Source organism: Diorhabda carinulata, chromosome 5, assembly GCF_026250575.1.
Source record: "Diorhabda carinulata isolate Delta chromosome 5, icDioCari1.1, whole genome shotgun sequence".
Lineage (NCBI taxonomy): Eukaryota > Metazoa > Arthropoda > Insecta > Coleoptera > Chrysomelidae > Diorhabda > Diorhabda carinulata.
In genome coordinates this window covers 17,496,006-17,509,559 of record NC_079464.1, presented here as the reverse complement: position 1 = coordinate 17,509,559, position 13,554 = coordinate 17,496,006, and the positions used below count along the sequence as shown (strand labels likewise).

Sequence of the window (13,554 nt, the reverse complement as noted above, 5' to 3'; positions counted from 1 at the left end):
TCCGTTATGAGTTTTTCGAAAATAGAACATTCATCGTCAGCAGGTTCTGCAGCTGGGAGACTACATCCACTCGGAGCCCGTGCCTTCTGCTTTAAATAGTCACAGGCTACTTTGAACGCTCCATATCCAGGACATGCAACCTTACAAACTGATACACCTGGACGATTTTTTTATTATCTTCTCTCATTAGCTCGAAGCAGGATCGAAAACACATTTGGAATAATGAGTTCCATTTTCCGGATCTTTTGTAAACCTATGCTTCTAGAACCAGGAAAGGCATGCATTGGGGCCAAGAGCTAAAGCAATTCGTGATGAGTTTGCGGCATTTTATTGTAGTGATATGGGAAAGGTTCCTTGACAAAATTATCTGCAGTAATATATTAGTGTTTTAAGACTTTATTCAAATAGTTTTCCCTTTCATACTTGATCTTCTTTGGCCAAGGATAATAATTCGCTTTAAAATCGTCACTTTTAATTATACTAATGGTAATTCTACTTTTATTTGTCTATTACTCACCACATCACTTGTTCCTTCTGGAGCGTACGTACCGCGCAGAAAAACATCCATAGCACCGAACACAAACAAGTCGGGATGATATATTTCATTGGCTTCAGGTCCTGATCTTATAGACGCGGTAATTTTCCTTCGATAAACTATATAACTTTGACATAAGTTGGAGTACTTCTGACTTCGGCAGCCGAAAATTTTGCGTCCTCTGCTTCTAAAGCCAATCAAAGATTCTGACCACTCCATGATTGAACTATGCACGACTCGCTAATAACAGACATCTAACTAAATAGACTATATAAAAAATTCTGACCTGGTGCGATTAAATAGAGCCAGGCATTTTAAAACACAAAATGACCATGAAGAATGTGTTCTCACTTTTAACGACACGCACTGCAAATCCTTGGGCACAAAGCAAGTACCTGTACAGCGTCAAAAAAGGGACCGAACTCTGTTTAGTGCTTGAAAACTTTTAATTATAACATCCGAATTATCAGGTATCAAGTTCGATGATGTAGCCAACATAATAGTGAATTGACCAACTGACGCGCTAGCACATGTAGAAACGAGGATGAATGTCGCCTCGAATGATGCAATTTTACGCGATAAGTGTAAAGCGTGTTGTAATTGTAGACAGTATTCGGCGAAATTCCTTTGACGTTTCTTAAAAAAACCGCCCTGTCGAGAGAAACGACACGAAACGCGAAATCGCTTTCGAAAGACGAAATGCATCTCTTTACACTTATCGCGTTTTCGCGGTCTTTTCGTGCTATATCATAGAAGCTTCACGAAATGTTCAACTCAATAAGACAGGAACGTCTATTTAAACACCTTATAACAAATCTAAATCGGTACAACTCACAATTAAAACTAAAACAACTTTAGAAAAATTCAAATTCAGGTCGATAGTAATTACTTGTAAACATTGCTTTAGGTAAATGGAAAGGGACCGACATTATATTCTAGCAAAAATTCAGAAAATTTAACATAGACGAAATCTGGTTGTCTGTAATGAGGCACATAGTACACAACGTATTTTTGTTGATTAAACACGAATCAATTTATTCACAAGACAAAATTTTCAAAATAAAAGATATAATATTTTGAATAATTTTTTCCAGGCAATGTTTCTGAATCATATATTATGTTACGCACAATAAAGCTAGACATAATTTCACGTGTGGATAATGAAAACGAAATGACCTCCAATTGGTAATGATAATCATCAAATTTTACTTAGTTTCCTTACAAAAATAGTAATATACGAGGACGTATTGATATCTAGTTAGCCTACACCAGTTCCATGCATAAACAAAATATTGCGTTACCATAGCAACGAACAATAACTTATTATTATCTATTTTGTACCACTTCATAGTTTCTACTAGATTCCACAAAGTCCCTTCCTGAAAAGTCGACATGACATTCCAAGTACTGATCGTATCTTCCGTTTAATCCTTACGTTATATTATCATCTTCATTATTTCCTTCCTATCCATAGCCTTACTGTCATCTTGATTGCCGCTCTTATTGATGTCTGACAGTATTTTGAGCTATTCTCTTCTTGTTCGTCTTGTATTCGTTCGTACTCTTCGTTTCATTTCCATACTTTACCGTTTATCACCAGCTTTCTATACCCAACTTTCGCCTTTCCTCGTTTGCTCCTTGCGAGTTCCAAATCTATAAATGTTTTTGGGGTAGCATTCTTACTTAACGTTTGTTGCGTAATATATCTATTTTTTCTTTAAGAGTTTCTATTATACTAACCTCATCGGATACTTTTCTTGCATTTATTAATTTAATATCGATTTCAAGCTCCTTCAACATAAAGTTTTTAATATTTCCTTTCAAGGCTTTATCACCATTTATTGTATTGGTCTTCAAACCTGATATTCTTAAGTTTTTCTTTTGTTCTCGATTTCCTTCTAGCTTCCCTGATACATACTTTATTTCCTCTTTCCCCTTTTTATTAATTTCCATGAGTTGTTGGTTTTCTCTATGCTTCACTTCTTGCATTAACTCATCGTTTTTATTAATCAGTTCCCTCATCATTTCCTCTGTCTCTCTCTTTTCCCTATTTGTGTTTTCGGGCGATCTCTTAGTTATTTTGCTTCGACCAAAATACTCGTCTACAAAGGCCTCTTTTTCTTTTTGGATTCTCGTCAGTATCCGTTCCGTTTATTTTATTACAATACCGTGAAAAGGAAAACAACCAGTTCGGTATATATTCGAATTTTTTCTCTTTTTTTCGCTTATATTTTAATTATATTCATCCTAATATATGACTCTTTTTCGTGGTATCATATGTTGTTAATCACTCTCGCTGATTGTTTATTTACTTATTTTGTACGGTTTTTGATCGTATTAGTCACCGTTAAAATCTGTTATATTATCACTAAGCAACCCATTTCACATACTCTTCTACATTATTAAGTGATTTTGTTTCCTCTGCAGCTCTCGCAATTACACATTAATTACAGACGAAAACTCAAACGTGCCACGTTGCCACTCAATCAGAATAATTCTACTCATAGTACAAATTACAGTTCAATGAATTAATTCTGAAAAACTGAAACTGAAATATCAGGTGATAAGTTGCATTGCCTGAGCATCCAGCCAAAATACCTCGAACGGATCAGTACTTTCATTGTTGCTTGTACAAGCGTTCCGCGCTTGCATATTTAATATAAAAACAGCAGTTTTTAATGTCAGATATACGATAGCTTTATTGTGCTATAATTTGTATTGTGAAATATTTTTTCGCAGTCGAAACAGAATTATTTGAATTTAGCGGAAAAGTATCCTAAACATACGAGGATGGTCCCAGAAAGTACTTGGTCCAACGAAGAAAACGCAGTCTGGGAACAAAAAGTAAACCGAGAGGGCTAAATCTGGCGAATAGGGTGCATGAGGTAGCAATTCAAACTTTAATTCATTAAGTTTGACCATTACAATAACGGATGTGTGAGCATGCATTGTTTTGATGAAATAACACTCTTCTTAGCAAAATGCGACCGTTTTTGCTTGATTTCTTAGCTCAAAGGTTGCAATAAGTTCGCATCATACTTGTCGTTAATAGTTTTTCCTTTTTTAACATAATCAATAACAATTATCCTACATGCATCCCACAAAACCGACGCCGTGACCTTCCCTGCAAGTAGAACGATCTTTGCCTTCGGTATTTTTCAAACAACTACTGCCATTTCTAAGTCAGGCCAGGTTTCATCCTCATATAATATAAAACGAGTGCACATAGGCTAAAAAGAATAAGTGCTTTCTCTTTCTTTTACTCTCTCTTTCTTCTTTATTAGATTTCACAGATTCCAGAAAAAAATTAATGGAAAGATATTTACACTTAGTAATGTCAATGAAAACAAAATTCACAACTACATTTTAATAAAGTCATAATTCAAATAAATCAAATTTATACAGGGCGGTTACAAAATTGAGTGCAAAGTTAAGCTAATGACTAGAATATAGAAGTTAAAACCCATAGCAAACTCAAAAGGAATCGGACCGTTGATCTAAAAAAATATTGAAGGACTAGCGCTTAAAACTTTTATTTTCGATTGATAAGGTTTATAGATCTCTTACTGTTTGTTTGAGAAATATATTCTCATGCTCACATGCTTATTAAAATAAGAAGACTTTTTAGTCTTCTTATTTTTATCGGCATAAACATTAGATTTGAATGATATACTACATATTTTTAAATTATAGATTTATGTCTTTTGAATGAAAATTAGACAAATTAAGTGAATAATAAATCTTTATATTATTCACCTTTCACTGGAAAAATCTGAAACTTACTATAATCGAATAAGTCCTCAAAGGTTATTATAATAAATAAAATATTTTTTATAACAATTGATAATTAGTACCTCTTGCCTAGAAGGCTCATTACATATGATTTTTATATACTTTATATTTGTAGATTTATTAAAATCCCAAATTGTATTTTCCACATGATTGGTTTAGAAATTCTTTTGATGAATGATAATAGTATTGAAGATATCCCTATAGAGGATTTAAAATTATTAAAAAGAATCGCTACATTGAATTTGAGTAACAATAATATAAATTTTGTTCCACCCGAACTTGGAAATATGACGCAATTAAAGTGAGTATAAGATATGTAATATCAATTTTCGATTTGATTTGTTCCGTTAATTGAAACAAAAATACTACAATTCTTCCATCTTCATAATCTGCCATGTTTTACATTCAAATCAAACATATACAGGTGGGATAGGTACTGCCCAAGGCAAAACATGTGCTAAATATCTGTTGGACTTTTACATTTTTTAGTTTTTACATTTCACCTGTAGAAATATTTTTATTTCATGTACAATATAGATATATGATCATAAAATTATAACAACAAATATATGACAAGTGCAAACGGGTTTGAACAACGAATTGTTGAAAACTGACTTTTTAACATCACAACACTTCAAATTTGACCAAAATTATCTACATATTCTGGATGGTATATATCCTAGAATCAGAACAGTAATCAACAAATCTACCTACTAATAAAAGTCTGACTATCATTTCTAAAAGTAGAAGTAAAAAAGTCTGAATATATGTAATTCCCCAGTATTAATTCCGTTTTTGAAAAATCATTCAATCACCCAACAGTGCCAATCGTTCACGAAATATGTTCTTGGAGTCTGAATAAGAAATATAACCCGCTGTATCTTGAAAGTATTGATTGTACGACATTTGAGAAAATGTTCTGCAAAGAGAAAATGCTGCTGAAAACACTGATAAACAAAAAAAAGTTGCGGTGGATATCTTGGTATCCAACACTTGTTTTAAAACAATTGAAACATGCTGATTAAAAATATGCAAACCGTTTCTCTCTATCACCCACCGTTTTTGAGATATCCGACATTAATAATTTATATACGTTTCACATTGTATCGAGGGAAACAAATTACAGATAAGTTATAATAAAGCATTTATTCTTGAAAAAAAGTACTAATTAACATAAACTATGTACAATCGTCTAGTTCAAGGTATAATAAACATAAAAAATACACATACTTAGTTTATTATACTATATAACATAATTTTTCTTAATTTACATTAGTTTGGTTAAAATTTCTTGGCTGTCAATTTGCGTTTGTGCTCAGCATTTGGTATGTTGCGCTGAAGCATCCATCAGGAGTCAGCCAACATTGCTGCGCTCCATCGACCCTGATAGCGTGACTCCATCACCGAGATGTCCTGATGAAAACGTTCTCCATGTTCATCACCTTCTTTCACTTTCGCATAACTTAACTCTTGAAACTTCTTGGTAAGGTAACAAAAAGCATCTGATTTTTTGTCTAATGCCTTCACGAAGTTCTTCATGAGCCCCAGTTTTATATGAAGTGGAGGCATAATAACTTTTTCACGCTCAACCAATGGCACACGAAGGACGTTTTTAAAACCTGGCTCCATTTTATCTCTGATAGGCCAATCCTTCTTTACACAGTGGTGCTTCCTATCTCTGCTATCCCACTCGCAGATAAAGCAGTAGTACTTGGTATACCCTGTCTGCATTCCCATGAGAATAGTTATAACTTTTAAATCACCACAGATATTCCAATTGTAATCACGATAGCGAATTTTTTCAAGAAGTAACGACATGATTTCGTACGACTCTTTTAGGTGCGCAGAATATCCAACTGGTACTGATGCATACATGTTCCCATTATGTAATAATACAGCCTTTAAGTTCGTCTTGGAGGAATCAATAAACAGTCGCCATGCTTCAGTGCTATGTTCTATCCCGAGACTTGACATAAGACCTTGGATGTCCGTGCAGTAACACATGTTATCACTTATTGCACGAGTTCTTTCTGTCTGTATCGAAATTGCGAAGTTCTAGTGCCTGGTGCTAGCAAATTAAATTCTTTCAGACGTGAACCTAGCAATTCAGCTTGGCCTTTTGTTTAATGCCAGGTCCCGAACAAGAACGCAAAGGTTGTCATTATTTATCAAATGAATATCTTCACCAGGATGGTATTCAGAGTCCGAGTTGTTGATAGAAGATGGAGAACTTTCTTCTTGCGTTTCTTCATCGATAAATTCAGTAGGTGGTGATGGTATTGGACAAGTGACGGGATCATGTGGAATTGGCTTTGAAACTGAGGGAATATCTGGATAATTCACAGATGCACGAGTTTTATATAAGAAACCAGTGATATTTGTCATACAGAAGTAACAGTCTGTTGTGTGGTTGCTTGACTCACGCCATATCATAGGGACTCCAAATTCCAGATGGTTGTTCTTCTTCGCTTTTCTAATCCAACCCCTTAAGTTGCATGCACATGTCAAACAGATGAATTGCGGTGCCCACGTCTTACTACTGTCAACCTTCGAATCAAAGTATAGTTCATAAGCTCTCTTCAGAAATAGTGTAAATGTCTTCCGATGGGCTTTGTCAGTGAGATAGCCGCACACATAACAAAACAAATCTGGTGAATTGATGCAACCTCTAGACGCCATGGTTTTCACTGAAAATGAAAAAAGGAACAAATGAAGGAACAACTTAATTCATATAATAAACATATAGCAAAGAAAGAGGAAAAATGAAAAAAGTAAAAATGGAAATAAAAAAATCCTACGAAAAGGGATTAAAAAATACATGTCACATATCTATGGCTTGTTTATCAGTGAAATTATAATAAAAAGCATCATCTCTCTATAATAAATTCATAAATTTCAAGTATTCGTCCACGTTATAAATTGTGTACCGCTTTATGAATTTTGACAAACTTAGTATCAATTAAAAGAATAAGAACATTCTTTGATCCGTTGTTATTTTTTCAACTTTTTCAACTCAAGATATGTGGTACTTCTGTAACTCTCTGGAATGTACTCATTATGAGATCGAGTACCGTCGTGTCGCCAGAAAATTCTATTCCTACTGTGTCAAAGAAGGAAACCACATGAGCTTATATTTCAGTCAAGAAAAAATCTTAATTACGTTTTTTTATTCGGTGAATAATATCTTTTGTACTTGCAGGTCTTGTCTGAAAAACTAAATATTTAAATTGTTTATAGAAATTTATTCCCCCTCAGTTGTGGGTCTGCAACATATGGTTAATCTATTTCTTTATTGTTTCTTCGCCTTTAAACAAAATTTGTCGCTAGAAAAGCTTTACGGCAATCCGAGCATTCTCATAACATTCAAACTACATTTTTAAACTTTCACAATGTTCACTTTGTGTTTAAGGCTATATGGATTTTTGGATTTTCAAATAAGTAACTATTACTGATGTCTCCATTTACTCTACTTAATTTTATGGTACAGTTTTCAACAATTCATAACATCTAGATTCTTATTGGGTTATGTAAATTATTTTAACTATAAAGCTCAGTCCTATAATATACATATAAACCTTTTTATTCTTTTATCTTCTCTTAGCAAAAAATATACTAACGAAACAATCAATTACTATTAAAACGTAATATGTAAACTATTATCCAAAGGTTAAAATTTGATGTATTCAGGTACATGGTACATCGTTCAATTTTCCACTTAACACTGAAATATATAATAAGGAAAGGACTTTCATTGTGGATGTTGTGGTACATAACGGTTATGATAAGAAAATTGTAAATAAGTTGATCAAACGTTATAAGTACTTCTCAATCCGTTTTATACAAAAGAATTAGAAAATATCTAATCTGAGAGATCTCTTAATGTCCGGTTCAAAGAGCACCTAGCTCATTTCAAATTCAAAATATGGGCAGAAAAATTGAGTACTGTCGAGTACGTTGTTAGTCATGGGAGAAATATAAAAAATGTAAAATTGTTAAAAGAACGCGTTTTATAGGATTGAGATTGAGATATTATATACTTGAGGAAGTAGAATTGGATGTGAATTTCATATAGAATAATGCTTAGAGATTATATTTTTTCACTTTTTGAAAATCATTTAAAATTTGAAAAAAAATTTTGTTGAGTACCCCTGGTATAGAGCAATTAAAAATAAGAAGGGGATTGATTGTAAACTCATCCGGTTAAGACCTATTTGTTTCTTGATAATATTATTGAGATTTTGGTTTTCTGTTCTCCAATAGATGTTTTCTGTAAATATTAAATAAATTGTTCTTATTATTTTTATGAAACAATTGTTATTTTTTTAGATCTTTGGAACTAAATGGAAACCCGTTTCGACAACCAGGATATGCTATATTGCAAAAGGGGACTGACTCGATTCTCTCATACTTGAGAAACAAGCTTCCTCTATGATTTTACAAAGCTGTTTCTACTTAAAATTCGTTATTTCAATTAGCAAAAACTTCCATTTTTCTAAATGGAACATCCAGTATATTATTTTACCATCTTATAAAACAAGTAACCACTAAATGTGGCATTTAAAATACTTCTAGTTTTTGTGACAAAATCAAACCAGTAATTTTATATCCATGGGCGGACCTAGATCAAAATGTTTGGGGGTGCCAGCTATCCTAAATTATGAGTCACTGTATGCTCAAATTCAAACACAAAAATCCTATTTACATGGTCCATTTTAATGCTTATCCCAAGTAGGCCCTAGCTGTTTCATTTATTATAACAAAAATAAAACCCCCAAAATTTTATTAATATAGCTCATTTCAGTTGAGAGAACTGTCTATCTACTTCAGAATTTTATTTGAAAACTGCCCTAGAATATTGCTTTTATTCGTTGCTAGAAAAGCTGTATGAGAATTTTAAATAGCATTTATTTCTTTTTGAAGAAAATAGTTTGTTTACCTGTATTTAACCTAGTTAATTTGATTTGTTTAATTAATCACCGTAGGAAAGAACTGAGGAATATAAAAATGCTCATAACAAATTAAATTAAAAGTAACATTATTTTAATTACACAGTACTGTGAAAACTTCAAGTTTAACAAGAAAAAAATGATTGTTTTGTTTGTGAGTTAGATAGTGATTACTGTATAACGAAAGTCTTTTTATTCTTCGTAGTTATTAATGTCTCTTTACCAATTAGGCTTTCCTTATATTCGTCGACCTTTCGAAAGATACAAGTCTGCAAGTTTATCATAGTCCATGTCCTTTACTATGTCACTTTCTGAGGACAGCACCATTAGGTCCGCCAGACATTCTTCGTTCATTGTCGAACGCAGCCTGTTGTTTATTATCAATTATCCGAATTGCTGAGAATGTCCTTTCGCATGTCACACTGTTGGAAGGCAAGGTACAAGCAGCACATATCATTTTGTGTAAGTTGGGGTACGTTGAAGCACTGATGGTTTCGATTAAAACAGGAACAAGTTTTTTCAATGGTGAAGTTGCCAAATTTATCAAAATATTGTCAGCATCCTTCATTTCTTGCACAACAAGCTTAGCGAGGTTCATTTCTGTTGACATTTGCCATATCATAATCACCTAAGGTTTGCAGATGATATTGTCCTCATAACTGATGAATTAGGCGACGCAAAAAACATGGTACAAGATTTGCAAATCACAACAAAGAAAGTTGGTCTAAAAATAAATTTCAATAAAAGCAAGATGATGATAAATTTAGTTCCTAGTCAGCCACTAAATGTGGACAACAAAGATATTCATGTACCAGAGACAACAGAACTGTCTCGAAGAACAACACTAGGATGGGCTTCGTTTGGTAAATTACGAGATGTGTTCAAAGGAGATGTGCCAATCGGCCTTAAGAGAGAAGCCTTTAACCAATGCGTTCTCCCAGTCCCAACTTATAGCGCGGAGACCCTGACAGTAACTAGAAGATCAATACTTAAATTACACAGCATAAAATGGAAAGGTCTATGCTTGGCATCACTATGAGGGATAGGATAAGGAATGACGAATTGCGCAGACGATCTGGAGTTGAAGATATCATAAACCAAATACTGAGACAAAAATGGCGGTGGGCGGGCCATGTTGCAAGGATACAAGATAACCGATGGACAAAAAGAATTCTAGACTGGAGACCGAGAACAGACAGACGAGATCCAGGAAGACCCCCTACGAGATGGACTGACGATATTAAAAGAATACGGATAAATTGGGTAGCAACCGCTCAGAGCAGGGAAAACTGGAAGTATTTATAGGAGGCCTATGTCCAGCAGTGGACGAGAAAAGGCTGAATGATGAAGTGTCTATGAAGAACATACTTTTTTCTATGTTCAATCGCATAAACTGTTCGGATGACATTGCCAGTTTCAAGCACTCTTCCGAAAATCTTCTTTTCATCTCATTCAATAGCAAGTCCATAACAGGATAGTAGAAATTCGTCCTGAAGTTGATGCTTTAGCTGATGCTGTTGTTATTACTAATTTATTTGAGCAGATAACTAATTTAGCTTTGGATAAAACGTTCAAAAAGGTACTGAAAAACAAACAACGTGTTGACGCTATTGAATGTGTTTATTAACTACTACTAAAAAGGAAAGAAAAAGGAAGACAATACATCCATTAGGTTACAATAAATGAACATGTCGCCACGCAGCTCGTGAACTTTTGGTATTATTTCCAACAGATGCGGCTGACCCTTTTCCATTGGAGTTTGGGCTTCCAATGTTGTCAGCGAGTCTGTGCCCAACAGGTGTGTTAAAGACATAGCTGTCAAGTCTGCTAGACAGTACCCTACGCCATTTACTGCCTTTGGGCAAGCTTACATCAGTGGCTGTGGATGTACTATCACCACTGCCCTTAGATGGGGTTTGTTTTTGCAAACTGAATTACCTTCTTTCAAATCTGGGTCCATTTTTCCTCGGTTTTCCAGCTTTCCATAATCTTTATTGCTCCTTTAATGGTTGACGAGCAAGTAGCGATGCTGCTGTTCTCTTTCTGTAAGGCCTTGCTCAGCACATTCACATGGGTCAAAATTTCGGAAAAAACCAAAAGGCAGGCAATAAACTCTAAACTCAAGATTGAAGCAAGTATACCTTTTGCTTCCGGCGCCCTCGCATGCCTCGCATCAAAACAAACCGACGTAGTCATACTGTCGTCCAAAAAATTCTATTTAAGAACAAAATGCATCCTTACCATATACAGCGAATGCAGGAACTATTGGATGATGATTATGAAAAGCGGTTAACCTTCTGTTAGTGAGCTCAAGAAAACAATTCAGCGAAACAGATTTTTTCAACTTTGCCGATTAAGCAAAATTTCATAAAAATGGATTTGTAGATTGACACAATGTCCATTATTATGCAACAAATCAACCTCATTGTATTCGGACTATCAGTCAACAAAGTGGTCATTAAATTATGGGATGGAATAATTGGGAATCATGTCATACTCTTATATTTCTTTGACGGAACTGTTAATGGGCAAGTTTATATAAATTTCTTACAAAACGAATTACCTCAACTACTTCAGTAATTACCTGCTCATGATAGGCGGCGAATGTGGTACCTACATGACGGTATAAGAGTTTACCATACGTAACTGATAAATACACATTTAAATAATGAATTTCCTGGACGATGGATACGTCAAAGAACAAGTATACAAAACACCCGCGACTACTAAGGAAGACATGAAGAATAGAATTAAGGAGGTTCTCCAAACTGCTGATGTCAATAGGTTACATCGAGCTAGTAGAGCTTTTGTTAATTTTTAGTTTTGTAGATACCGAATTTATCTTATTACAGTTTTTGAAGGTATAAAATTAGTGGTTTGATTTTGTCACAAAAACAGTATTTTAGTATTTTGAACGTCACATTTAGTGTTTACTTGTTAAACTTGTTAAAAAGGTGAATATTTTTAAATCGTAAACTAAGAACTAACTTAGAATTATGATACATAATTTGAAGGGATAAAATTGTTTAGATAGTAAAATAATATACTGGATGTTCCATTTAAAAAAATGGAAGTATTTGCTAAGTGAAATATTCTGAATTAATGCTTATCTAAAAAAAACCCCGAACCTTAAACGAAACTTCTACTCTGATTACCAGACAGCATTTATAGTGTACTAATTTTCGCTAAATAGTCATATTTTTCGCTCCAACTTGGCAACGTCACAATTTATGGGAAAAGAAAAGAGAGGGCTAGATGCAGAATTTTACGCTAAATTCGATGGTAAACAAATATACAGGGTATCCTGTCCTTAGGCTGAACACCCTATATATCTCAAAATATATTAGAAATGAATCTGTGCAAATATAACAACTTTTATTTGAAAATTTTTTTGTATATTTTATCTTAAGTAAGTTATGCACTTCCAAAAACTAATGGTCCACCCCGTATAAAAAAATAACATAGCATGTTATGAGGTATCAGAAGTAATGAGTAACGTAACAAGTATTAATTGTTATAGAAATAAATACATATGGATACACGTTTTTTCGTTACTTTTACCCCTCTATACATAGCCGAACAATCAAAAATTGTTCCTCAAATTGTTGACACAATAATGTTGTAGTAGATGTATAAGAACCATACTTTCTGTTCCCAATAATATTTGTAGCAGAATTTTATAAACTTGTATAGTTTAGTATATGTTTCAATATCACAAAGCAGTAATCAAAAACTTCACTTAACAACGAATACAAAATCACCCAACGTATAATTTTTATTATACATAGAGGAAGCGATAGTCCAAGTGGAATTTAAAGGATAAAAATATTGTATTGATCGAGCAGCGTATCAAGTCTGACAATAATTAGTAGTAGTAGTAGTAGTAGTAGTAATTAATTTTTCTCCTTGAAAACTTGTAGGACCACATACAGTGACACGTGTGTCGTAGCATTAGTGTATAGAATAAAATATTACATTTTGTTTAGCTATGCTATGTTTTCTTGGCTTATATGGCTTCTCTTCGTACATGGAGAAATGAAATTGTACAAGTAACTGAGAACAGTATCTAAAATGAATGTAATTGTCAAGACTTACGCCTAATCCAACGAGTGAATCTAAGAGAAAAATAATACGTTGAAATATTCAAACACTTTACTCCAAAGCTCAAGTCTCTTTAATGGCAAGGAACACGCCTAACAAACTGTAAAATCAATGGAGACAGCTCTGCACTTTGTAGTTTTTTATAGATGTAGATAGATATAGATAAAGACTTTCAAACAA

General features: G+C 33.7%; 1 protein-coding gene across 1 annotated transcript in view; it reads left to right on the top strand.

Moving 5' to 3' along the window:
- LOC130894303 (leucine-rich repeat-containing protein 40-like) overlaps window positions 1-13,554 on the top strand; it is a 24,742-nt gene extending 11,188 nt beyond the window's left edge. Inside the window, exons 10-11 of the mRNA XM_057801028.1 lie at window positions 4,443-4,628; window positions 8,654-13,554. Coding sequence (XP_057657011.1) covers window positions 4,443-4,628; window positions 8,654-8,759 — 292 coding nt within the window. The 3' untranslated portion in view covers window positions 8,760-13,554. The remainder of the gene's footprint in view (window positions 1-4,442; window positions 4,629-8,653) is intronic.